The sequence below is a fragment of the Echiichthys vipera genome (genome assembly GCF_963691815.1).
Source record: "Echiichthys vipera genome assembly, chromosome: 8".
NCBI lineage: Eukaryota > Metazoa > Chordata > Actinopteri > Perciformes > Trachinidae > Echiichthys > Echiichthys vipera.
Genome location: NC_139833.1, coordinates 30054896 through 30082276, shown reverse-complemented (window position 1 = coordinate 30082276; position 27381 = coordinate 30054896). Strand labels below are relative to the sequence as shown.

The following is a 27381-nucleotide window of genomic DNA, read 5'->3' as shown; positions in this document are numbered from 1 at the left end:
GACCTGTGGAGGAGGCGGGACGTGAAAACACCGAATCCGAAGTGGTCCGAGTTTCTTATTATCATAAAATATTCATCAGCATCCGAGCGACCGTCTGAACAAGTTGTGATGAGTTCGGCGGTACCTCTCGGCTCTGAGTGACTGTGTGAGGAGCACCTGAGGAGCAGCATGAAGCGGCAGCACTAACTCCATGCTGATTTTCTGTCCGCCTAAAGAAACGCGTGTCTCACCTGTGCTTTCACCATCTCATTGATTTTTTAGTCTTATTATTTTTGTGTTTTTTTTAATCCAAAAAGATGTGGACTTTCCTTGGAATAGCCAGCTTCACTTACCTTTACAAAAAATCCAACACGGTCCTGGCCTGGGCTCACAAAGAGCTGGTGATGGCCGCAGCCTTGTTCCTTCTGGTCGGGCTGCTGCTATCATATGTCAGGTACTTTCATATCCAGAAGCTCAGAGTCTCTCAGCTACTGCATTGGCCTCTGAGCCTCTTGTCTTTTTTACCCGTTATCAAACATGTGATCCCCCAAACTTCATCAGAGAGGAGCGAGAAAGCGGAGAACAAGTGTAAAAAGGTGAGAAAACTCCAGTGGATACATGTCAGCCTATGATGAAGACTAAACATTTTTTTCCGTCCGTCTAAAGTTTCTTATAGTGCATATTTGTTATATATTCTTTTATTTTGTTATCATATTGTACTTTGGTCAACTTTAAATGTGCTTTATAAAGAAACTTGATATAGATTTGTGATGGATAGATAATGATAAATCATATATAGTGAGCCTAATCTCTGTAAAAACGCATGGCCTCTTATTCTTTCATTTCATTGAAGCATTTCTGAGCTTCTAAAGATGGTTTGAATATTCATGCATATTTGTTAATCCAAAGACTAACTGAAATCTGAGAGATATAGCTGTGAATTGATGAAGCATTGTTAGACAAGTATACTAACAAAGAAGCAGCATTTCTGTTCATTTCGTTTGCCTCACAGTCCAGTTTGGACTTTAGAGTGTAATGTGTCTCCACTCCATTGTTTCCAGAGCCGGAGAACGAGGAAAAGAGTAGATACAGAGTCCTCGGGCCCACAGGGTGCCTCAGCCGGTGGCCCCTCAGCGGCCCCGGAGCCAGACGTGGTGATAGTCGGGGCAGGGGTTCTGGGCTCAGCTATGGCGGCCGTTCTAGCCCAGGACGGGAGGAGGGTGACGGTGGTGGAGAGGGACCTGAAGGAGCCTGACAGGATAGTGGGGGAGCTGCTGCAGCCCGGAGGATTTAGGGCTCTGACAGAGCTGGGTCTGGAAGGTCAGTGACCGAAGCACCTGCAGATGTAATCAGCTTTGTTCCAAGTTTAAAGGCCCTGAAATATATTTTCTCCACCAGCTTCTTACTATGAGCGATAAACACACACACACACACACACACACACACACACACACACACACACACACACACACACACACACACACACACACACACACACACACACACACACACACACACACACACACACACACACACACACACACACACACACACACACACACTTTAAAGTTTAGAGTTTAGTTTTTTTTGAAGTGGGCAGGGCTCAGTTAGAAACAGTGATGTCACATATTTCTGTGCACCAATCAGAGTTCCCCATCTTTGAATCCGGATCAGGTGATGGTTGTTTGGCTGTTTGCTCATGTCAATCACACCAGACCCACAGTCCCGATGACACAGATCAGATGATGTTTGTTTCTGAACCTGAACCCCACTTTACTTCAATTCAATTCAATTGAATTTTATTTATAGTGTCAAATCATAACCAAAGTGATCTCAGGACACTTTACAGAGTAGGTATAGACCACACTCTTTGACTTATTTATGATAATCATAGACCCAACAATTCCTCCGTAGAGTACGGTGGCAACGAAAACCTTCCCTATAACAGACAGGAACGTCAGACAGACCCAGCTCTGTGGAGAACGGACATCTGTCTGCACCGGTTGGGGAGGAAGAAAAGGAGAGAGAAAGAGAGAAAAGACACACAGATGGACAGAGAGAGACAAAGACAGACACAAAGACAGAGACAGACACACTTCCAGTAACTATAATAATATCTATAGTAATGTGAATATGACTTATATGTTATGGCAGTTAATACAGCAGAATAGTAGAAACAAGCACAGCTAAGGTGATAGAATATGACAATGATGATAATTATGGTGGTAAATATGATCAATGATGAGTAGTGGCAATAGCAGCTACGATTAAGCTACAGATTTTATTAAACTAGTGATAGTTTATATGAGTAACAGTGATAATAGCAGCAGGAAGCATCATGTAGGACCACGGCAGCAGGCACCACCACGATCAGCAGAGACCTGCAAGACGAGGAGAGAAGCTCGGAGTATCTGGAAAAGTATTATCCCCCGGCAGACTAGGCCTATAGCAGCATAATTAAGCAGAATAAAGTCTTATCGTAAGCCCTAGCTGTAAGCTTTATCAAAAAGGAAAGTTTTAAGTTTACTCTTAAATAAGGGGACAGTGTCTGCCTCCCGAACAACACTTGGGAGTCGGTTCCACAGGAGAGGAGCTTGGTAGCTGAAGGCTCTGCCTCCCATTCTACTTTTGGAGACTCTAGGAACGACATATGATATATGAACATTTCACTTTGTTATCAGCATAGTTTTAATAAGGAGATTCTGTATGCGATGACGGCTTTAATTTGCAGTCATCTCCATGTACTTCATGAAAAGGGTTCCATACATCAGTTACATCACCCAAAACAAACTTGGCTGATTTTGTAATTCAATTTCTTCAAATAACAAGTGAACCCAGCGTGCCTAACTCAGTGTAAATTGTAAGTGGGCAGATGATGTGTGCTTAGAACTATTTGCAGCACATTCATTTAGCCAATGAAGGCAGAATCTCTATGCAATCCTCTCAGGAGGAGTATCCTAAATATCTCATCACACGCAAACAAACAAATCTGTTAATACCACGGTGATACTCCTTTTAGATCCTGTCTTCATTTCTTTTCTGTAATATTGATGCAGTATCCCTTTTTCAAAATGGCCATCTTGCAGGTGCCATTTGTTGGTAAAATGTTAAATAAATAAAAACGTGCCATAAAATATTGGTTTTCAATCAACCCTTTAAACCAGTCTTTCTAACCTCATGCTGTACAGCCATAAATGGTTCAAATCTACAGCCTTTTATTTTAAATTCTTGATGATATCACAGTGTCTAAAGGTACCAAACTTGTCCAGATGAATCTGTGGAAATATGTATCAAAAATAATTAAAACACATCTAGAATAATTCCATTCCAGCCATAATATGGAGTCATGGGTTTATGTGTTTCACTCAGTCATCATATCAGATGTTTCTTCCATTGTGTGTGTACGCACCATAGACTGTATAAAAAATGGATGTAGCGTCTCCGTCGAGGTCCGTTTTCTCAACCTGATCCAATCGTCCTCGCCTACAGGAGTCTCCATCTTGTCAGACTTTGACTCCGCCTCATTTCCTCTGACCAAAAAAGGGCATGTATGTGACGTTGAGGGGAGGGAGATGCGTCCATCTGGCTGACGTTTACCTCTAAGCAGAAGTAAGGGCCAGAGGCTAGCTGTCACTCAAGAGACCACGCTCCTAATTATTCATAAACTTTAACCTCCAATAAAATAAAAACTAGTTATTCACCCCCCTCAGTGTTGTCATGGGGATATGAGCTAAACATACAGACTCAAATGTTTTTTTGTACCAGGCCTTAAACAGGTTTAATTATGCTGTGAAAACGATCTATTAACATGGGGGTCAATGAGAAACTGCTCTATTGTGCAAACTACCTCTAGTGGACACTCAGAGAACTGCAGTTTTTGGCACTTCAGTATTGGATCAACCTGGAAGTGTCTGTGGTTGGGGCTTGGTATGCACTGAATGGGATCTACTGTACGTCCACAGCAGCAGACTGAGTGACTGTGCTGTGAAACTCATCTGTTGTGTGTGTTTGCCCTCAGGTTCAGTGGAGGGTCTGGATGCCCATCTGGTGAACGGCTATGTGATCCATGACATAGAGAGCAGCACAGAGGTGGAGATCCCCTACCCTCAGGGGCAGGACAGCGTCCACTGTGGACGGGCTTTCCATCACGGTCGATTCATCATGGGCCTTAGGAGAAGTGCCATGGCGCAGCCCAAGTGAGTAGAGTCCAGATGCCAGCTGACCAACTAACAACCTTATTTTTGACAGCACTGAGGGTTAGAAGGAACAGGAAGGAGTATAATTTCAAATCTGTGGTTCACACGTTACTCATTTATTCTGCCCCACAAAGGCAAACTACATGGGTGGTTTGTTCAAGAGTGAGCTCTGATCATCCACAGGACGAGTGAAAGTACAGCATGTTAGATTTGCTCACATGAGCTGTGAAAACACACAAGTGGGTTATTCTGTAAATGAATCAGACTGACCGTCACAAGACTCAAAGGCCAAATGACATGTAAAGTCTTATCACATTTTGTTTGATCAGATTGGATTTTTCAGGTAGTTTAGTATGCATTTCAGAATTATACTACTTACACAGTTATCAGTTGGTTTAATGTAATACTGCTTTTTAAGAAAAGTAAATAATGGTTCATTGGTAAGACCTGTCTGAAAAGGCCATAAAGCTGAAACTTCATATGAAAATAATTTTAGGTGGTTTTCATTTGCTGAAACTGTCACTATAGCCTGACAGTACAATGAGAGAGGAGCAAATGAATGTCTGTCTACCTCCATCTTCTGCCCCTGTGTGCTCCCAGAGCCCTCCTGTGTGCTCCCAGAGCCCTCCTGTGTGCTCCCAGAGCCCCCCTGTGTGCTCCCAGAGCCCTCCTGTGGGCTCCCAGAGCCCTCCTGCGTGCTCCCAGAGCCCTCCTGTGTGCTCCTACTGTTAGCTGTAAAATGAGAAAGCCCCGCCCACCAACTGACTGGCTGGAGGAAACGGCTCAAATATATTTCTGAAAACACTTTATGCCACAAACATTCAACACAGTGACAGAATCTTGATTCATATTTGATGAGTGCTGTAGACTTTCACTTTTTTTTGTTGAATAGAATTGATTTGTCTTTATTGTCATTGTACTAGTACAACGAAATTTACAGTACAATCCCTTAAAGTGCAGAAATCGTTTAACATTAGACGCATCAAAAAGAATAGGCTAGGCCTTTTAAAAGACACATTTAAAACGACAAGCTTACACACGCACACACGCACACACACACACACACACACACACACACACACACACACACACACACACACACACACGCGCACACACACGCACACGCACACGCACACGCACACACACACACACACACACACACACACACACACACACACACACACACACACACACACAATCCCAATTTTAAAACTTTATTACAATATTTTCAAAAATAACATAAGACAAACATTTGTAAAACATTTGGGCGTCGTACTTGAAGTCATTTCTCCTCTCAATGAACATTCCAATCTTAAATTATAAATACATAACATAAGTAAACTTAGGAAGAGAGAGGACTTAAATACACAATCCAATAAAAAGGCAGAAAATCAAACATCTAGGGATACAATAGGTCCCTCAACGATGACCATGTCGGTGCTCGGGCCCTAAAGAAAGCATACACAGATACAAACAAAGACATGTGGGCTATATTATTACATTTAGTGGTATAAATGCATTTCTTATTATTAATCATTTGGATAGACTCCAAATCACTTTGAAATTCAGTTTTGAAGGGATTCAAGTTTGGCTGAGATTTGGAGAATTTAGATTCATGGATATGAAATTTTCCCCGTATAGAATTATGAAGTCGACAATCCACTGCATTGTTTTTGTTTTCATAGCAGGTACGGACATCTTTTGCTTCCAATTGAATTAAATGATGTACTGAATGTTAAAAAAACTCTTTTTTTTCCATAACTCCAAAGTTTACTGACACTCCCAGGATAAATGCGTAATATTTATATATATTACTTTCAAAATTCACATCTGGTGTCCAAATCTGGAGTTTCACAGTTTAATCAGAGCAGTCATTGACACTGTGTCAGGGACTCCTCGGCTCTGATTGGTTGTGAAGGTGGAGATACAGCAACATGACTTTACCACGGATCAACATGACTTTACTACAGATTAACATGACTTTACCACGGATCAACATGACTTTACCACGGATCATCTGTGTCTCACTGTGCTGCCAGGATTTAGGGAAAATATCCACAGAAAGTTACTGGTTTCAGCTCCAATCGCTCTTGCTTAACAATCAAAATGTAGCACTCTGACCACATGTCAAATAGGCATTTCATTTTGTTCCAGTAGCTTGTTTCTTTTCATGTTTCCCTGTCTCTAACGGCTTACCTACGCCCCCCAGTGTCACATTCGTAGAAGGCACCGTGACCAGTTTGCAGGAAGAGGACGGCTGTGTAACCGGAGTCCAGTACAAGGATAAAGATACTGGAGACATCAAGGTAAGAAGAGGACGCGTGGCTGCACACAAAGAACATTATATTCCACTTTCCACCTCCCCCCATGGGTATAAATGCTGTATTTAATGCAGAGGGTGTATTTGTGTATTATGTGAATCTTTGTCCTACAGGAGATCCATGCAGCGCTGACTGTTGTGGCAGACGGCTGTTTCTCCAAATTCAGAAAGAGTCTGGTGTCTGGAAAAGCTCACACCTCCTCTCACTTTGTTGGATGTCTAATGAAGGTAACTGCCACCCAGTGTCGCCGCTGTCACCACACTGCACTGAATAAACTTTGTTTGAATTTGTTTTTTAAAGAAAAAACATTGTTTGGTGTTAGCTTCTCAAATAGAATTCTTTCCTAATATCTTTATTTTCTTTGAATTAACCGATAGTCTTCGGATTCTGGAGGATAAGTGGGATAGAACAAAGATGCCAAAGATGCTTGCTTTGGGAAATTATAATGGCCTTTTTTTTTTTACTATTTTCAAATTTTGTATACAAAATTATTAATTAATTGATAGAGAAAATAATGACCAGTAATTAATTGTTAATGAAAATAATCCATAGTTGCAACCGTAAATTGTTCCCATCTGTGATACGTGTGACTAGAAATACTAGTATTTGAAGGATACATTCTATTTAAAATTAAGCCTAATGTGAGATGTATTAAATAAATCAATAATGTGTGCAAACAAACAAACCTTTATTTATTTATTTCAAACACCATTTTGAAGCACTGGTTATAACAAGGTATTTTCAATCCCAGTAGCACAGTATTTATTTTATCATCATCATTGCTGAGTCATTAATGTGCTTCTCTCCAGGACTGTCCCCAGTTTAAAGCCAACCATGCTGAGCTGGTGCTGGCCAACCCGAGTCCGGTGCTCGTCTACCAGATCTCCTCCTCACACACCAGAGTACTCGTGGACATCAGGGGAGAGATGCCTCGCAACCTGTCGGAGTACATGGCTGAGAAGATACACCCTCAGCTGCCAGGTAAAACACATACGATACAACTTTATTTAGAAATGTCAGAGGTTCTATTCTTTTGTATTTTTTTTAGGATAGAAAATGACCTTTGGCCAGAGGAAGGAGCCCTGTAGCGTGATAAATGATCAAAGCTCCTAATAATAGCAGGGATATATGCCGGCTGCTTCCTCTCCTGTGCCACAGTTTCTACAGTTGAAGGATTTGACATTCATGGTATGCTCTGCTATTCAGCTGAAATATCAAAGCCACAGTATCAAAGCAGCAGCTCTGCTAACCTTGACAGAGGTCTAGCTGAAATGGCGGAGTCAGTCACACTGATACATTGATAAACGTGCATTCAGACACCAAAAGAAAAGGTGCTTTCTTGTGCATGTGCCCAGCATGCACCTTCGGGTTTTCATCCACAGAACCAGCTGAATGATCGACCACCTGCACTCTCTATTTCCCTCTTTCCTTCAGAGCATTTAAAGGAGCCTTTCATGGTGGCACTACAGAATGATCGACTCAGGTCCATGCCCGCCAGCTTCCTCCCTCCCTCCCCTGTCAACAAGCCAGGTACTGAAGTGTTATTGACTGCCGTGTTGCTGGAGAGGGCCACAGGGCACCTATTGAACTGATTTCAGCTTGCGTACAGTATGGTGTTTTGGAAAGTAATGCGTCGCTTCGGTCACTACTGTATGATGACACAAATTAAAAGCTTTCCTCATTTGCAATTAGTCTGTGTTATACATGAAATTTAAAATACTAAATGCACGCTCTTTCTGGTTTTTTGTAAAGTTGTTAGTACTTTAAAAATTCAAAAATGTTTTTTTTTTTAACCAGAGACATTTACATTTGACAGAATGTTTGCAAAATAACAGCTTTCTCTCTCTTCAAGAGTTGGATAGTAGATGGAAAGATCAATACAACTGTCGTATCTGTACTGTAAATATGAAGCTATGGCCAGCAACCGCTTAGCTTAGCTTGCAATAGAAAATGGAAAGAGCTAACCAGGCTCTGGTAAAAGGTATTTGATTTGTTTAATCATACAAAACCCAAAGTGTAAAAATAATAAATAAAGTATAATTTGTTAATGGTGCGGGTAGAGCGAGGCCAGATGTTTCCTCATTTCCTGTCGTGGCTAAGCTATTAAGCTATAGCTAGCAGACAGTTAGCTAAGTGTAGCACAAGGACTGGCAACAGCTAGTCTGACTCGGACTGAAACAAATGCTGCCTACCAGCTTGTCACCACTGTGAGGTTGCCAGGCAACCACTGGAAAATCCAGGAAGTTACTGTGCCCAGCAAAGAAATAGTCCAGTACATAACCACCTGTAGCGCTAAAAAATATTAAACAAAAACAATTTAAAATCTAATATATAATATATATATATATATATAAAAATATATTAAACAACAATATATAATGTGTCACTTGGTGAACTTTAGAGGCAGATTTTGTTACCTCTGGACAGAACCAGACTAGCTGTCTTTGTGCTAAGCTACGCTAACTAGCTGATGACAGTAACTGGGATCATTCATATCATCCATTTTCCCCCAAAAGGGTCCTATGTTCCCCGGTTGCATAAGTCTATGCCTTCGCTGATTTAATTCAGCATTTTGTTAGAGTAAGGGGGGTAGGTCTACATAGGCCTGTTTGCCATGGAATCGGCACTGATGTGGAAGAAATACCAGACTGGGATAGGACCCTTATTTTGAAAAAAAGGTCTGATGTTCCCCGGTCACAAACAAAGTGGGGAACATAGGACCCTTATTTTGAAAAAAGGTCTGATGTTCCCCGGTCACAAACAAAGCGGGGAACATAGGACCCTTATTTTGAAAAAAAGGTCTGATGTTCCCTGGTCACAAACAAAGCGGGGAACATAGGACCCTTATTTTGAAAAAAGGGTCTGATGTTCCCCGGTCACAAACAAAGTGGGGAACATAGGACCCTTATTTTGAAAAAAGGGTCTGATGTTCCCCGGTCACAAACAAAGTGGGGAACATAGGACCCTTATTTTGAAAAAAGGTCTGATGTTCCCCGGTCACAAACAAAGCGGAGAACATAGGACACTTATTTTGAAAAAAGGTCTGATGTTCCCCGGTCACAAACAAAGCGGGGAACATAGGACCCTTATTTTGAAAAAAGGTCTGATGTTCCCTGGTCACAAACAAAGCGGGGAACATAGGACCCTTATTTTGAAAAAAGGGTCTGATGTTCCCCGGTCACAAACAAAGTGGGGAACATAGGACCCTTATTTTGAAAAAAGGTCTGATGTTCCCCGGTCACAAACAAAGCGGAGAACATAGGACACTTATTTTGAAAAAAGGTCTGATGTTCCCCGGTCACAAACAAAGCGGGGAACATAGGACCCTTATTTTGAAAAAAGGTCTGATGTTCCCTGGTCACAAACAAAGCGGGGAACATAGGACCCTTATTTTGAAAAAAGGGTCTGATGTTCCCCGGTCACAAACAAAGCGGGGAACATAGGACCCGGGTAACATAGGTATGCTCCCCAGTAACCCATGTGGCACGCATGAGAGTTGTCTTCTCATTTAAATCTTTGCAAGAAAGAGTGTTCCCCAAAATGTCGACTTAAACACTCCCATATGGTTTAACTGTGAAAACACCTGAAATAACAGCAGGGAGAAACACTAAAAGTCATCTTCCAGACGTCATCGTGTTCACTGTGTTCGGCACTTAAGTGGAAGATTTTATTATTACATTAAGTAGTGAGGGGGGAAAAACAACAAGTGGTGATGTACTTTGGATGAGAGACAAACGGCTGTCTGTCCGCTGCAGGTGTGGTTCTCCTGGGCGATGCTTACAACATGAGACACCCTCTGACGGGAGGAGGGATGAGTGTTGCTCTCAATGACGTTCTCATCTGGAGGAGTCTGCTCAAGAACATCCCAGATCTGTACGACGACTGGGGTATGCTGCAGGTAATAGACATAACCATTTTCCCTTCCCTAAGCTTCAAATCATTCACATTAAAACTGTAACTCTCTAATGTATAAAATATGAAAGAGATAAGGCCTGTGTTAGTGTATGACAGCAAGTAGAAGCTATGTACGGAGCCTCTACTGCATTACATGTGCCTTGTCCTGTTATACCCTCTGTTATACCCGCCGTAGGTGAGAGACTGCAGACCAGTGTGCAATATTACAATGCTTTTTTCTCTTCTCAATAGGCAAAGAAAAAATTCCACTGGGAACGCAAGTCATCACATTCTTTCGTGGTGAACGTGTTGGCCCAGGCTCTGTATGAGCTGTTTGCAGCCACAGACAGTGAGTCTTTGCATCCAATAACACATGGAAAACACTGACAGGGGAACAGAAAGGATCATTTTGCAGTACAACAGTGAAAAAAGTGCAGTGAAATAAATTCAAGCAACACTTAATGGTCATTTTTATTCTCATGCTCATCATGCCCATGTGCTTGTTTTGTTTGTCACCAGATTCTCTTCATGAGCTGAGAAAAGCCTGCTTCCAGTACTTCAAGCTTGGTGGAGAATGCATTGCTGGGCCTATTGGGCTCCTCTCAGTGTAAGCATTAAATAATGTCCTCTACAATAACATAGGATAGGCAGAAACCATCTAATACGGCGTGATCCTGGGTTAAGACAACAGTTTGAAATTTTGGGAAATGCACTTTGTGCTTTGCTTACTTGCTGAGAGTTGAATGAGAATATTGATACCACACTCATCTGTACACTAGTATTAAACTTGAGCCGGCTAGCTTAGCTTAGCATAAAGAATGTGTGAAAAGAAACAGCCATTATAGTGTATGATCTTTTCAAGCCACCAGACACTATTGACAAAAATGGTCATTTTAACGTGCGGCTCATAAGAAACAGAGTTAGATGTGAAACTATATGGGCTATAAATGCTATTTTTACTGCAGTCTGATGAGCAGCTGTCCGTGGGTGTTGAGCGACTGCTCGTTCTACAGAGGCAGACCATTAAATTAGGTAAAATAAAATGACAATGGACCAGAAAGTCACCCCAAAACACTACAACCAACATTCCTCAAATCGCCCAACAAGAAGGTGCTACCACCAAACACCAAGACATCAGTGACAACACGCTGTGTAATCTAGCTAGCTAGGTTTTTTAGAGAAGGGAAATCAATGGCCAGCACCAGCTCAGCATGGTTGGCTTTAAACTGGGGACAGTCCTGGAGAGAAGCACAGTAATAACTCAGAAAGGATTATGATAAAAGAAATAGTGTGCCACTGATTGAAAATACCGTGTTTCAAGTAATACTCAAGATGGTGTTTTAAATTTGTAAATCAATCAAATTAGTCACCTGAAAACTAAGGGTTCGCTCCTCTCTGCGCGGTTGCAGTTGTGTGTTATCTGGGTGGAAACCTGGCTATGTCCAAAATCCACCTATCAGCACCTCCCAAGCTCACACCATATATCTTTTCCCATGGTAACCTCCAGTCGACAACAAGGCCCCAGGAATATTAGGCTAAAGCTAGCATGATGCTAAAGCTAGCATCACTAATTCTGCTGCATCTGTCGAGTGTACTTTTATGGGAGATTATGTTCTGGACTTGGGACCAGTGAAGTGTGTTGTGTTAGGCTGCTGGCCCTAGCTACAAGTGTATTTCCCAAAATGTCAAACTATTAATTTAAGTACGCGCTTAAATGCAAGAGACTTAACAACATTTTTTTTTTCCAGGTTGACACCCAAACCAATGACCCTTCTCGGACACTTCTTTGCCGTGGCAATGTACGCAATCTACTTCAACTTCAAGTCTGAGTCGTGGAGCACCAAACCTCGAGCGTTATTCAAGAGTGGAGCCATCCTGTACCGAGCCTGCACAGTCATGTTCCCACTCATCTACTCTGAACTCAAGTACCTGGTGTACTGAGGAGCTCTACATGTGGACACAGAAAAACCGAAGTCAAGCTCTCCACAGCACATTTGAAAGCAAAACTTAGACACGCTGGTAGGGGCCTATTTGTCATGCTCCTTCCTGCTGAAAAGGGCACTGTTGCCGTCTTAAACCGTGGTTTTACCATTGAGGGTTTTCAACAACATGTATTTGCCTCACTGCGGATGTCATTGTCTTAATGTCCTACTTAATGCCTTCTTTCAATTTGGACATATTCACCAACGCCTTGGTGTAGCCCTGTTTGTGCTCACCCACACTTTTCCCTGTATGTTAAAGGAGCATACAGTGCATTAGCTCCCAGCCACAACGACACTGAATATTTAACACTGGAATTCTTCCTACCCTACACAACTGCTGTGGAACATGGCCTCTGAATTGTATAATAATGATTTTGCAATAGAGCCTCTTTTCTGCTGTATATTTTCCCTGCTGAGCTAATTCGAGCTGTATTTAATAGGGGAATCCTTTTGTAATGATGATATATTTTATTTTTTAAAAATGCATCATGTTAAATCTGAAGCACTGATAAAGGGGATGTCATATTTCAGCAAGCTGTCTAAATATTTGTCTTTGTATTTGCCTTAAGGAAAATATCTGTTTCACTTTATTGGTTGAAATCACACTCATTCTTACTGTAGTAATCATCCGCTGCCTTTGGGATACTGTCGCTCTTTACATAATGTTTTAAAACCTTTTGAAACACATTTTGGTTTCTACACTCACTTTGAAACATGCTGACAGTGCAGCTGACAAAACGAGACTCCCAGAACTCAAGAATGATCCCTGAACTATTTGAGTCCTGCTGGATGTCAGTAAAGACCTGATACAGCATGCCTCAGGGAGGTTTGGGTTTGACGGTCCTGAGATATAAGGAGTCATACTTAGAACAGGACCAAGGCAGCGGATGACACTGGTTGTGTTTGTCCTGAGTTGACGCCGGTGCAGACAGATGTCCGTCCTCCATAGAGCTGGGTCTGTTCGTTCCTGCCTGTTATAGTGAAGGCTTTCATTGCCACTGTGTGCACAACGGGGGAATTGTTGGGTCTCTGTAATTCATAAATAAGTCATAGAGTGTGGTCTAAACCTACTTTGTAAAGTGTCCTCAGATAACTTTTGTTAGGATTTGGCACTATAAATAAAGTGAATTGAAGGAACTCCTGACCTGTTATTCACCAGTGTCCGGCTCTGTTGTGTTGAACTGGGCCTGCATCGGGCTTGGGCCATTAAACAAATCATGACAGACAAGAATGATTTTCCTAATTTTTTACAGAAGACTTCTTTGGATTATTCATCTAATTATACAGGGGGAGTTAGGGTATTATATACAAGATAGTACTTGTAAACCCTGCTGGACAAACACTAACAAATACGGCCATTAGATGGCGCTCAGCCCCAGCTGGAGGATTTCTGTTTGAATGATGCCCTGCCCATAACAGTTTAGCTCTCAGTCAGGACTGGATATGGATGAAGTCACTCTGCTGTGCTGAAGCATTGAAATTCAGGATGATGGATACTGGAACATGATGACATCTCGAGACTTAAGAAGAAGAATAGGTACTGCTGCAGCTTTTTATATCTGGGTCAGTTTCACTGTGTGGAGACAGACGCGGAAGAGTTGATTCGTTATAGCTCATTTGTATTTTTTCTCATAAAATCACATTTAAAAATCTTTTTTTACACTAATGCTATACCAATACTAACATTCATCAATGGATTTCCCATAGTGGGGTGTGTCTATACTAAGAGAGGTCAGTGGTGAACCATGTGGATGAGTTTTCACTGTGGATTTTTTATTTGGCAAAATCAAGGTCCTTCCAGGGTCACTGAAAACTGCTGTTATCAAGCCTCTCTTAAAAAATAACAATTTAGACAGTTCACTAATGAACAATTATAGACCAATATCAAACCTCCCATTCCTCAGCAAAATCATTGGAAAAGCTGTTTTTAAGCAGCTGAACAACTTCATGTTAATGAACAGCAAACACGGACAATGGCAATATGTCAGTCTTAGTATTATTGGATCTCAGTGCTGCATTTGACACAGTCGATCACAGCATATTACTAGACCATCTGGAAAACTGGGTGGGACTTTCTGGCACAGCATTAAAATGGTTTGAATCCTACTTGAAGGACAGTGACGACTTTGTGTCTATAGGTAAATACACATCTGAGCGGGCCAAGATTACATGTGGAGTTCCCCAAGGCTCCATTCTGGGGCCTCTTCTGTTTAATATCTACATGCTGCCACTGGCTCAGGTCATGAAAAACAACAACATATATTACCACAGCGATGCAGACAACAAACAAATCTACATAACTATATCAACAGGCGTCTATAGTTCAAAACAAGCACTGAGCAGATGCATCGAGCAAATCAATGATGGCACTATATTTATTTTTTTATTTTTTCCAATTAAACAAAGAAAAAACGGAAATAACTTTTTTTGAAGCCAAGGAAGAACGATCAAAAGTGAGCACCCTGCTTCAAACAGTAATGCCTAAAACCACAAACCAAGCCTGAGACTTAGATGTTATCATTGACTGAACTTCAACAGCCACATTAGAACAATTACAAAGTCAGCCTAAAGAATATATTAAGGGTTAAAGGACTTATGTGTCAGCAGGACTTAGAAAAACTTGTCCATGCATTTATCTTCAGCAGGCTCGACTACTGTAACAGTGTCTTTACAGGTCTCCCTAAAAATTCCATCAGACAGCTGCAGTTTATCCAGAGCTGCTGCTCAAGTCCTCACTGAGACCAAAAAAGTCGATCATATCACTCCAGTCCTCAGATCTTTACACTGGCTTCCTGTCAGTCAAAGAATTGATTTCAAAATACTTCTGTTGGTTTACAAATCACTGAATGGTTTAGGACCAAATTACATTTCTGATCTTCTGCTCAGCTATGAACCATTCAGACCGTTCAGACCCTCTGGGACAGGTCTGCTCTGTGTCCCCAGAGTCAGGACTAAACATGGGACAGGTCTGCTCTGTGTCCCCAGAGTCAGGACTAAACATGGGACAGGTCTGCTCTGTGTCCTCAGAGTTTGGACTAAACATGGGACAGGTCTGCTCTGTGTCCCCAGAGTCAGGACTAAACATGGGACAGGTCTGCTCTGTGTCCCCAGAGTCAGGACTAAACATGGGACAGGTCTGCTCTGTGTCCCCAGATTCAGGACTAAACATGGGACAGGTCTGCTCTGTGTCCCCAGAGTCAGGACTAAACATGGGACAGGTCCTCTCTGTGTCCCCAGAGTCAGGACTAAACATGGGACAGGTCTGCTCTGTGTCCCCAGAGTCAGGACTAAACATGGAGAGGCAGTGTTCAGTTTTTATGCTCCACAAATCTGGAACAAAGTTCTTTTAAATCAAGACTGAAGACCTTTCCGTTTGCTGCTGCTTTCCAGTAAACAAAATAATTTATTAACTGACTGTACTGCACTGACAGCTGAAAATTCCTTTTCAGAAATGTCCTGATCTTTTATGTGATTTTTATGTAATTTTATACATTTCTTTCAAATCTTTTCAAATGTTCTGTGTGAAGCACTTTGAATTGCCTAGCTGTTAAAATGTGATGTATAAATAAACCTGACCTGTACAGCAACCGTACTGTAGAATGTATGGTGTGTGATTACAATCAACTAACTAACATTAAAAAAGATATGATTGATTAGAAAAAATTGAAATGGTACAATATAAAAGTAAAACCAATCTAAACATAAAATGTGCTTTTGCTAGTGCATTTCCGTGTCTGCGTATCCCATTATATCTTAAAATCCATTTGTTTCTTGCTAAAACAGTTAGTTTGAATTTGGTTGTGCGCGTCATTGCTTTAATTCAAAGTGTGCTGCTCGGTTAAATAATTTAAAGATGTGTAAGCAGTCGGTAACTTAAGAATGAAATGAAATCCAACCTACAGAGCAGCAGCAGTCAGACCCCTGCCTATACTGAACAGCTAAATTATTAATTGGCAAATAATTGGTATTGATCTTTTTATTTAGTATTAAGTTTTAAAATGGCTTTTTAAAATGCATGAATTGGCACACTTCAGATTCCATACACCTGGAGCTCCATGGTAACAAATGAAGAACACACAACCAGCACCTTGAACGCTAAACCCCATTACTCTATTAGGCCAGTAAGATCCATGAGCATGTGTCCACCTGAGAGGATCTAACATGAGTAAAAGGCTCAACAACAAAGAAATATACAGGTAAAAAGGGAAAAAAGAAACTCAGTCATATCCCGGGTTACAACAATTAATTCAGCTTTATTGTTATTTATACATCACTGATACATTGTATTCTGGTGAAATAATTGGAAGAATTATCCATATTATTCTTTGTGACTCGCCACAAGGACACAAATACTGGTGTGGAAGACCAGAAAGGGGGGGAGAAAGCTCCTAAGGGGGGGAAGTTACGTACGGTGCACACTTCCCTTCACCCGCCACCTGCCTGCATACCTACCTGTACCTGACTGAGACTCACCTGACAGCCACAGGAGGAGAGAAACCCAGCCCTGCTGCCGTCTTTCGCCACATTCAACCCCCCCTTCCTACCTCAGTAATCCTCCTTTTTAGACACACAGAGCGTTAGGGCACATCCTTATTGATAATGGTAGCAGCAAGCTTTCTACTAACAGTTAACATCTTAATGATCTAAACGAAAAAGGACTGTACAGCTACTGCTAAGAGAATATAAGAACCTGGCCTTGACGCTTTTACACCAGATTAAAGTGCTAGAAGCAACCCACCAATCCACACTTTATTATATATATATATATATCATTATACTTTCATGTATATATATATATATATATATATATATATATATATATATATGAACAAATCTAATATTTGAACATTAATTTACAGAATAATATACATTATATTGTAACAGCTGAAATATCAGCACAAATAGATCACTGTCACACTTAACAGCAAAATATATATGATTATATAAACCCATATATAATCACATATACTGATATATAATTGTCATATATGCATGTAAAACAGTTAACCACGTCTCAGGCTTTTCAAATGATACTCAGAAAAGCAATTGTGTATCAAGACGTAAAAGCTTTACAAGTTTCTCTCTTGAAAGAGTGACAGGCAGCGGCAAAAGTGCCACGCTCTGCAGGTATTTGAGGTCACAGGACAGTTATTTGCATATTCCACAAATCTATTGCAACACGTTACTGTCTACAAACAGTACAGCCAGCATCCTGCGAGAGGAGCTGGTGTTAGCTGGACTCACACGTACACCCACTGAACAGAACATTACGACGATGGGTGATCTGATTATAGCTATGTGCTTTCAGATGGTGTGCTATGACAGTGAACAACAGGAGGACTACAATACACAATACTCTATAGTTGAGCCTCAGAAGACAACCCAAAACTGTAATGAAAAAAGTCTAACCCCTCGCCAGAAAAGACTATCTCCTCTCTGCGTTAAGTGTCATCGTATCCTGCTGCTGCTCAGTTTCGTATGTTGCTGTTTTACCACGAGTCACAACTTAAATGTGACACTCAACCATCACCAAGAGTAATGGAATGTGTTCATCTTTTGTCTCATTTATTTCCCTCTAACTGGGTCTCTGTCCGCCGAGGCTGATAGCACAGTGAATAACATCCTATTGAATGAACAAAGTTCTAGGGGGTCTGAGAGGGTGCCGGGGACTCCTTGAGGTTCTGTAAAGTTCAGATACACAATCTGGACCAGTAGAGCAGTTCTCTCCTCTCACAGCAGTCCCAAACCTAAGCCACCATCATCTTCACCTCCTCTCAGGTGAGAGGAGTTCCGGTAGTCCTTTCCTCTTGGAGGCCTGATAGTCCCTTACCTCTCCTCATCCTTCTGACATAACCTCACCTGACAGTCTCTTTACCATCCTTTTCACTGCTTTACACACTGCCCCTACTCTGCAAAGACGCTGCACAAGGCTGTAACAAGATACACACAAAGGTAATTTTTCACAAAGAAAAAAAGCTCCGTAATAACTGCAGTAGTAACGCACAACAAGCATCCGATAGCTGGCTTCTGGCCTAGGGAGCCCTGGTGATGTGCAGTTAGGTTTGGGGCGTTGCCATAGTTCTAAAGGAGGACTCCTCCTCGGTTTGCCCTTTGCAGGGCTTGTTTTTTACCCTGTGGTGCACTGTTTTGTTATTCAAAAGCCCAGATCTCTATGTCCTGAACATAGAAATCCTCCTTTTTTGAGAGCATGGGGTTGCCAAATGTTTTACAGGAGTGACTCCTGCCGTGGTAGAGGTCTCCGTCCAGCCACAGGCCGAACTCACCGCTACAGGAAAAGAGAACAGACCGTCTTAGGAAGGGGCCACAAACGGGGCTACATTCTGTGAAGCATCTTCCTTGAGAACTAAACACAGTTTCAGATAATCAACATCACTTATATGGCTCTGTGAACCACTGTGTATCATTAGATATAATTCAAACTGTTGCCAAAACTAATCTCTTTCACTGTTTACATTAACAGCAGTTTGGACTCACCTTCCTCCACCAAAAGCTAAGGAGTCCATATCTCCTTTGATGAAGAACATGTTGTCACCTGTCCATTTGAACACCTGTTGTAGACACAATAGAGCACATACAGGATTAGAAGACATTGCATGGCGTTACCATTCATTTAAAGTTATGTATTATTTGATCACTATCAAATAAGCGTCTGAGGGTAATAACATGCTGCACAGCTGCTAAATGCTCCACTATGCTCCCACTAGTTGTGTACCACATCTGTTTGCAACTTTCTTTGTAAACAGTAAAGTTGAGTACCAAAAAATTTAAACAAAGAGTGAAAAGAAGGCTGATTATTCTCTGCAGGTTCATCACTAAAAGGGACACATTTCCCATACACGTAGTAAGTTGATCCATTATTCATATAAACTGAACTGATTAGTGCAGCTTCAAAACCTTATCAGCCACACGGTCGGTTCTGCTCTGATCATACACTGTATATTAACAAAACTGCACATTTACACGTCCAACTTTCAAAAATAAACGCGGGAACTTTTCCTTCTAACAGAAATGTTTCCAACTAAAGAAGATAATGTACCTCAAACTCTGGATTGAAGGTGAAGAGGAAGGTTTCTCCTGTGCCATAAAAGCCATCGCTGACTTTAAAGGGCTCAGATGCCAACGCTCCGAACACCTAAAGAAACAAAGCACGAGAACAGCTGACTGCTGCACACAGCACAGGGACACAACTCTTACATCAAACGGAGGATTATTAGAAAATGATTTATTAATATATTACTGTGCACTACCAGCTTACCTGGCCATCGCTGTCCTTAATAACCATGAGCACTGGAGTGTCCTGACCCTGCATGGCTCTGTACAGCGATTTAATGCTCATACCATGCTTCGACGTGCCAAAAGCCAGTGTCCATGGGTAGCCAATGGTCCGTGGGGGGAGATTCCTGGCGAGCTGTGGGGGGAAATAATAAAGAAAAAGGAAGGATGAAGGAGGGGGAAAAAGAAAGGAAATGAAACACAGAAAGGCCACAGCCACCAACGCTCAATTACATCTGCGGTGACCTTTTAACACTACGTGGCATTTAAAGAAGAGTAACAGGGCTCCAAACACACAGGGCCGTCTCAGGAGAAAGAGAGGTCCAGCACTCCCTGAGCGAGCCTGCTGCCCTGCTGCTGAACGACTGAAGGATTAACAGTAGCTGTGGTGCATGGGGAGATAAAGCAGTCAAAGGCGCCGGAGCAGCAGTGCGGCGTATGCCTCATTTTAACGGACAGATAAAACATACAGACTAAAACATGAAATGAAAGTGACAACTTTTCACAGTGTGCAGCACCATTTCTTCTGTATTGAACAAGGGCCTTTAAAGGTTCTGCTTGCTCTCCAGTAATTCATCAGTCCGTTTGCTCTTTTTCTTGTTGGTTCAGCACATCTTCCAGTGGTGCAGCAGAAACCGTCGTGTAATCAGCAGGCTGGAAACCAAACCATGAGGAGATGAGCCTTAACTTGGCTCACCTCTGCTCTGCAGTGAGCCGCCTTGAGCTCTGAGCTCTGTCCTCTTGGTGATTAAAGGAAGCCGCACATTGGCAACCTATTGGTCAAAATGCCAATTGGGACTCGTTTGGTGAGTGTGTTTGTGTGTGTCCCGCAATGCCTGCCAGGCATACACCACAACATAAATAGGTCAGTGACTCAGAAGCATCCGCTTCATGCGTTTGTCACAGGTATTGTCTTTGTCTCAGCATGAGTGAGACGTAATGCCAATGTCTTTAAATTATTACTCTATCTATTTTACAGAATTCAGCTAAAAAAGTCAAACGTTTCGTCTCATGTTGTCCACTGTAAACCTTCATCATATATACAGTAAAAGTTGTCCCCCCCGAACAAAGCGTATTGGTTTCTGTGTCCGATGACCGAAGGTGCTGATGATTGGGTCTAGAAATACTATTCTTCAAGCTCAATAGATTCCTCTACCCACCGAAAAGCTGTTGGGTTGGTAGATGTATAATGGTTATTACAGCAGTGAATTAGCGGTGGACGATAGTGAAGGATCAGGTGGTGTTGACGATCTGCCAAAGCGGACGGATCGTAGTATCGTCTATAGGACACATTCTATCCCCTGCTGTTCTATGCTCTGTAGACACATCAGGGTTTTTCCCCCTCAGCCAAATCACACTATTGGCTAGTCCGCCTCATGCTCAACCAATCATAGCGACTACAGACAGTGATGAGTATGTCTCATCTGAAAATGAAAACAAAACTACCATGTCCTAACAGCAACCGTCGCGTTGACACAACGAGAATGTGTGGAACAAGCTGTTAAATATGCGCCTAAAAACACAGATAAATATCCCGTGCACCAGTGGACTACTAATGTGTTGAACAAGGAGCGAGGCCGCCTTTCTGTGCCACACACAGTGCGCACATCGGATGGTAACCGTTTCAACCACCTAAAGAGACAGCGTCCTAAACAGTGTGCTGAGAGTGAAACAGTGAGGAGACCAGTCACACCACAGCAGCAGAGGCACCAGGAGCTTTAGGCAGCTTTTTGTTAGATGTCCACTGTATTTGGCACACTGATTCAAATCTGTTCAGAAAGGTTCTTTGGCCTGTTATACATTTTCTCTTTTAGGGCTATAGCCTATTTTTACATCAGGAATACTTTGGTTGCACTGTTCAGTAACTTTCAATATAAGAAAAATTTACGTAAAAAACTGATTTTACTGTAAAAAAGATATTGTGATAGGGCATTTTTGCCATATTGCCCACCCCTACAGTAAATACAGTACATCTATTCCCAGAGTTCATGGTTGACAAATATTCTTGTACTGAAAGAGAGCTCCATGAATGGATGACTTTGTTAGGTTTGTTTTTATTTGCCAATTTGAAAGTAAAATGACAAGCAAGTCCTTTGTGTTTGCATGTTAGCATTCAAGCCAACAGCATGACCCACAGACACAGACTGTATGACAGAGATGGACTTGGCTTCTGGGTTTGAAAAGTAAAGGCTGCATTCTTTATAGCTGTGACCTTGTTTGTAGGTGTCTGTGTTTAAAGTCTCAGGACTGTGACCCTCTCCTTGTGTGTTATGTTTTTCTCCACTTTTTTTAATTGCTTTTTGCAGGTGAAAAAAACAGAAAAACCCCAACATGAATCCCACTATCCCTCCCAACAGCCCACGTCAGGCACGGCCACAATAAAAAAACAAAAAGAACAACAAGTAACTGAGTAACATGTAACATAAGTAGATAAAGTAAGATAAAGTTAAAAAAGAAAAGAAAAGAAAAACACACTAAAACTAATAGCAAAAATAATTAACGTAATTCAAGAAAATAAATAAATAAAAGGGGGGCACTAGGAAGTGTCCTCAGCATCATCAGGAGTAACAGTGAGACTGTTACTTATAAGAGCCAGCCGTGGGTCCAGGTTTGGTGGAATGCCTCCAAAGATCCCCTCTGTGAAAAACTCAACCTCTCCGACCGGAGACATTATAGAATTTCACGTATCCAACTAATGTGAGTCGGTGGAGAAACGTTGTGTGTTTTTTAAAAAAACAATTATTTAGTAATGAAAAAGAACCAAGCTGATAGGGATTATTGATAAGAGTAGTATTCTGGATCAAATCTTAGCGATGCCCATCACCAGTTCTACGGCATTAGAACAGGTCTGTCCAGCGGTCTGTACCTTCTCTATCTGGTCGGCCTCCAGGAGATCACTGGATTCTCTGAGGTTGGGTTTGAAGGTTTCTGGCTCCAGCTCTGTCTTGATGGATGTGCCATGCTTGGAGTTCACCTCTTCCTTGGTAGTGATCTATAAGCACAGATACATTTCAGACATGCATATTCACTGAGTAGTTGAACTTCAGCTTCCACAAAGGCACTGATACTGGATGGGTTCATGGGATTTCTCAGACACCTACAATTTGGTTTTGCATCATACTGGGCTACAGATACATAGTGAGGCTATCTATAGCAGCAACAGTGTCAGGTTTTACACTGAGAGGGATGGAGTACAGTAGGGCAAAATGGAGGCTCTGAAGTGATAAATAATGAACTCTACAGAGCTGAAAACGTTTCACCATGGCCTAACCTCAGCAACAAACAGTTTCCAGCCAAGATGAGAAAGGCAGTGTTTGCTGGCTACACACTGACACACAAGGATTCCCACTCTTATCAGTGATGCTCTAGCCGGTATGACAGATATTTCCCTTTCTATAGAAGTCTTATTTAAAAGATGTGCAGCTGTGGCTATAACTCTTCTTTAAAATCGTCTCTTACATGCTTAGAAATTCTGACAAATGATCATAGAATAAAATAATAATACAAACTACCAAAGTTAGCAGCCAGCAGTAACTTAGATTTATATTTCAAGGATAATGTAACTAACATTTCCCTGCATTCCGGCTGCTTAAGTTGGAATGTTATCCAACCTGCATGTGCTACCATGTCATGTGACTTTGGGCTGTGTTCACAGGGTTCCCGCAACATAATTTATTCAAAATACTCTCATCCATAAACCAGCCTAGCATTTCACCATTAATATGATCCTGGACATAACTTAGCCCTTTCAGATGTCAATGTTATTCGTTTTCCGGAGCTCTGATAGATAGCCAAATAGTTCATTCTCAACTAAAGGACAAAAAGAGAATGGTGAAACTATTTTCCAGGACAACAAAAGATTATCCAGGACATTACACTTTTTTGGTCACTTTCCATGTGTTTTTCTTGACTGGAAATTTGGTCAACTGTTGTCCAGGTTTTCCGGGATGTGAAGGAACCCTGATAATCTGACTGTTTGATGATGACAGCTGAATATCTTCCTGCACCTCTCCAACACCAGACGACTAGGATTGGTTTGGCAGAACTAGGAGAGCGGGCAGAGACACTGTCTGGGAGAGGAGAATGCAAAGTGAATAGGAAATCAACCCGATGAATAATTTGCACTCTACTGTTTGACATTTTGTCTGATCAACAGGCTGTTTGGGTTATTTATCTTTCTCGATAACAGAGGCTGATTGTGGAGTGCTTCACCACTGGTGGCTGGGATGCTCTCATGTTTCAGACCTCATTCAAATAGGGCCTACCTGCATTGTCCTCAGAAAACATCATTCACCCTGTCAAGGGAGTCTTACTTTAACCCTCTCACCAACCCGCCATCTCTTTGTCCTGCAATATTATGTACATTAAGCTCATTTGAGCAAAGAAAAAGTTGAATTTGCTCTAAAAACAGCCTTTTCTCTGTTCCCTATTATATATTCTAAATTTGTTTACAGCCAACACAGACAGCTAACATGACCTTATAACACGACTGATCTAGTGGGTTGAAGCACTAAAAACACCATGACAACCGGTCTAAGATGGAAAGCAGCCTGACACATGGAGATAAGGCTGCTGTCACATGGAAACCTCATCACACAGTTTTCTGTAATGAACTGATAAAAATATTTTCCATCAAAAGCTTGATAAGTCATTCCCAATTGATCTTGCAGAGCAAGCTCTGAACAGGTTTTGTGAGCCCAAACACTCATGAAACCTACCCAACCCATAACTGTCACGTAAAGCATTAGGAACATGTGTTTTTGAGGTAAGTATGCAACATCAGCAGCAGCAGCAGCAGCTAAATCCTGCTAGAGCCTATGGAGACCATCTTGGTTAGGGCTGCAGCAGGGCTGGGCTGAGCAGAGAGAGGGGGCAGACAGGGCTGGTCAGGGCACCTGGAGTCGTTTGCAGAGCGAGCGCAGATCTTCACTGTTTAGCGCATCAATCCGACGGTGGTACTCCGTCAGAGACACTACCTGGTAGTACAAAGACAGGAACAGGTGGAACATGAACTCTACCAGAGCTATCACTGGCCAGGGAAAGCAAAAAGTAAAGGTTTAGAAGGTATTCATTCATGTGCACTGAGTAGTGCAATTTCAGCAGACTTAGCACTGCTCTTTATAGAAGGGTAGATTTAAGGAAAGTAGCTGTAACGTAGGCTTAAGGCCACTGTTAGCAAGAGTTTACTGTGGGTAAAACAGAAGGGGATGGGCCATTTTTGAGAACTCTCATTTTGCATGTTTGTGTAATATGTTTAATAACACCACCATAGACGCTCAGTTACACCTAGGTTAACTAATACCAAAGGATGAAAACAACACACCAGCAGAAAGCACTCTTTAGAACCATCAATTTTGTTCTAGCAGAAATGCAAAAAAACTCCCAAAACACATTTTGGGCGCGTAGCATGTTGAGAAATCCACAAGATTTTGATGCTGGAAGGAACACAGAACAAAAAATAGCCTACCTGAGGTTTGACTGATGCAACAACACTTGCCAAGTCCATAAACATTAACCTGCTCTCTGTGCAGGTCTGGAACAACAATCCACAAAACTACAACTCACAGAGCTGCAATCCAGACGGACCAACACAATGATCCATGAGCATGGCTACATTCCAACAAAGTTACACCCCACACACACAGCTGCTGCCTCTGTTCTGCCACTGAATGAGCGTTGGCGTTCAACAATATACTGTGTCTCCCTACAGGAAAGCTATTTAAAGCCTTGTGCACGAGATAAACAAGCATACTACCATACACACAGGGTCAGTTAACTGGCCCAGGTCTACATATGAATCAATATTAAACTGTCTGGGCACAGAGATCAGAATCACTCACCTTGTTGCCTGGCTTTAAATCCCATTTTGGTAACAAAGTGCCTTTTTACAGCACTCAGCAGTAAACTACAGCTCTAATAAAAAATACATAGTTAAAGCACTTAGTGCATTTGTCCCCTGAAAAAGGGGGAAGCTAGCAGCATGCTAGTCTGCCACAGACTTTTCAATGCACATCAAATGTCCTTTATCTTCAGAGATCAATGTCATGAAAAAGGTCAGCATATGGAAGTGACCAGTGAATGTTACACTGTATCATACAGCACAGGTGGCTCATTAACAGTCACTTAAGCTATAAACTCAACATGATACCCTGTGCCTCTAAACAATGTAAGGTGAAGTGAGGTTAAAGGAACCGGTGAATGAAGAAAAGTGCATCTTTTACCTGCCAGTGGAAACTTTACACATCGTATTACACGGTGCTAAGAGGAGAGACAACCGACGAGGGCGCCTTCCTGACTGCCAGATAGTGCTTAAAGAGTGGCCACTTTGTTATACATCAGTCACTGACCTGCACCGCACCGGCTAAAGGGCTAGCGGGCTAGTTAGCTTCGCTAGCGAGCTAGCATGGCTGGCTAACAACAACAACAGCAGCAGACAGACAACATACATGAACGCATGTTTAACGTTACATCTGGAGACCGAACACATGAACTAGGCACAAGGAACGTACACAGGTATACTTAGGAGTCAGCCGTTTCTCTTGGTCTTTCACCCTCCTAGAGAACATGTCTTGCTTTCTGGGTGAGGCTGAAAGTCACATCACAGATCCTCCAAGTGGTCCCCGTGTAGTCCCCGTGTTGCCCCCAGACAAGCACACGGAGTCGGTACGAAGCCTGTCAGCCTGCTCCACTCAAATAGAAACGTTTCTTTTCCAATACTCTGTACCGTATGATTTGTGTGACATCGCTCAAATCCAATAACAATACGGGACAGGAGAGAAGCCGGCTCCCCATTGGTAAAAAAAAAAAGATGACACCCCCCCCCGGTCCCATAACCGACAGGATTAAAGAGACAGTCCCTTCTACAGATTTAGACCGACAATAACCCAGAGTTACAACCAAAGCAATGCAAAAAGTTGAAGTTAAATCAAATTAATATGAAGGACTTAAAATGACTTTCAGCGTACGTTTTGTTATTTTAGTTCAACAAAAAGATATTAGTTAGACAAAACTTTGTGACTAAAACATCTATTCTGTTCCTTAAAATGCAAGTCAACAGGACAAACACGGGCAGCAGGTTCCTATTTACTTATGTAGGGGAAAACAATCGGTGCACTTTGTTTCCTGCATCATTCATTTACATTAAAAATTTAAATTCAGGCCACTGCTTCCCACCCTCTCAGTTTCTTAATGCAATGAATGCATCCGTCTCATTATCCACAGTGTGGTGCAACCGGTGCAATGTTGAAAAAACAGTGCTGAAAATCGAGATGACCTCCCTCGTCTATACTTCCCACTCTTACTTCCACATCACTAAATGTGCAATGAAGACACTTTGAGAGGCTAGTTTGACAAACAAAGAAGGCGGATTGAACCCACATCAGTGCCACATGAGTTTGGGTGATTTCATTGCCAAAAAAACAAAGACAAACAGTTTAATTGCTCAATGTGCACTTTCCCTTCATACGTTGAGCAACTCATAATGGTGTTAGCCTTTTGTCATTTAGCAAAATAAGTTGCCAAATGCTGACCGACACTAGTGACAGTCCAGTGACAGACATGTGATGCAACTACAACACGCTAACTGAGAGGAGTAAACAATTACACAAACATGCAAAACACTTTGGTTGGAAGTTCAGAGAAGCGCATTTCCAAGCAAAGCAAGTGTTCACACAACTTACATGTGAAAGAACGTTCACACAAGAAGTTACCATCAAA

At 41.9% G+C, this 27381-nt stretch overlaps 2 protein-coding genes across 5 annotated transcripts in view; one reads left to right on the top strand and one right to left on the bottom strand.

Annotated features, from left to right (window-relative positions):
* Window positions 1–296: 296 nt before the first annotated feature.
* sqlea (squalene epoxidase a) lies at window positions 297–12331 on the top strand (the record flags this gene model as incomplete). Its single annotated transcript, XM_083917700.1, has 11 exons — window positions 297–575; window positions 1041–1299; window positions 3998–4175; window positions 6385–6481; window positions 6610–6723; window positions 7306–7477; window positions 7931–8026; window positions 10252–10394; window positions 10643–10739; window positions 10910–10997; window positions 12139–12331. The coding sequence occupies 11 exons, from the start codon at window positions 297–299 to the stop codon at window positions 12329–12331; spliced, it is 1716 nt and encodes a 571-aa protein (XP_083773826.1).
* Window positions 12332–16609: 4278 nt separating this feature from the next.
* Window positions 16610–27381, bottom strand: part of oxr1a (oxidation resistance 1a) — a 180717-nt gene continuing 169945 nt past the window's right edge. For 3 of the 4 annotated variants that reach the window (XM_083919230.1, XM_083919231.1, XM_083919232.1), the window contains 6 exons: window positions 24561–24641; window positions 22532–22657; window positions 19649–19801; window positions 19430–19525; window positions 18868–18941; window positions 16610–18658 (listed from right to left, as the gene is read on the bottom strand). In XM_083919230.1, coding sequence (XP_083775356.1) covers window positions 18523–18658; window positions 18868–18941; window positions 19430–19525; window positions 19649–19801; window positions 22532–22657; window positions 24561–24641 — 666 coding nt within the window. In that variant the 3' untranslated portion in view covers window positions 16610–18522. The remainder of the gene's footprint in view (window positions 18659–18867; window positions 18942–19429; window positions 19526–19648; window positions 19802–22531; window positions 22658–24560; window positions 24642–27381) is intronic. The other variant, XM_083919233.1, reaches the window with a different exon arrangement.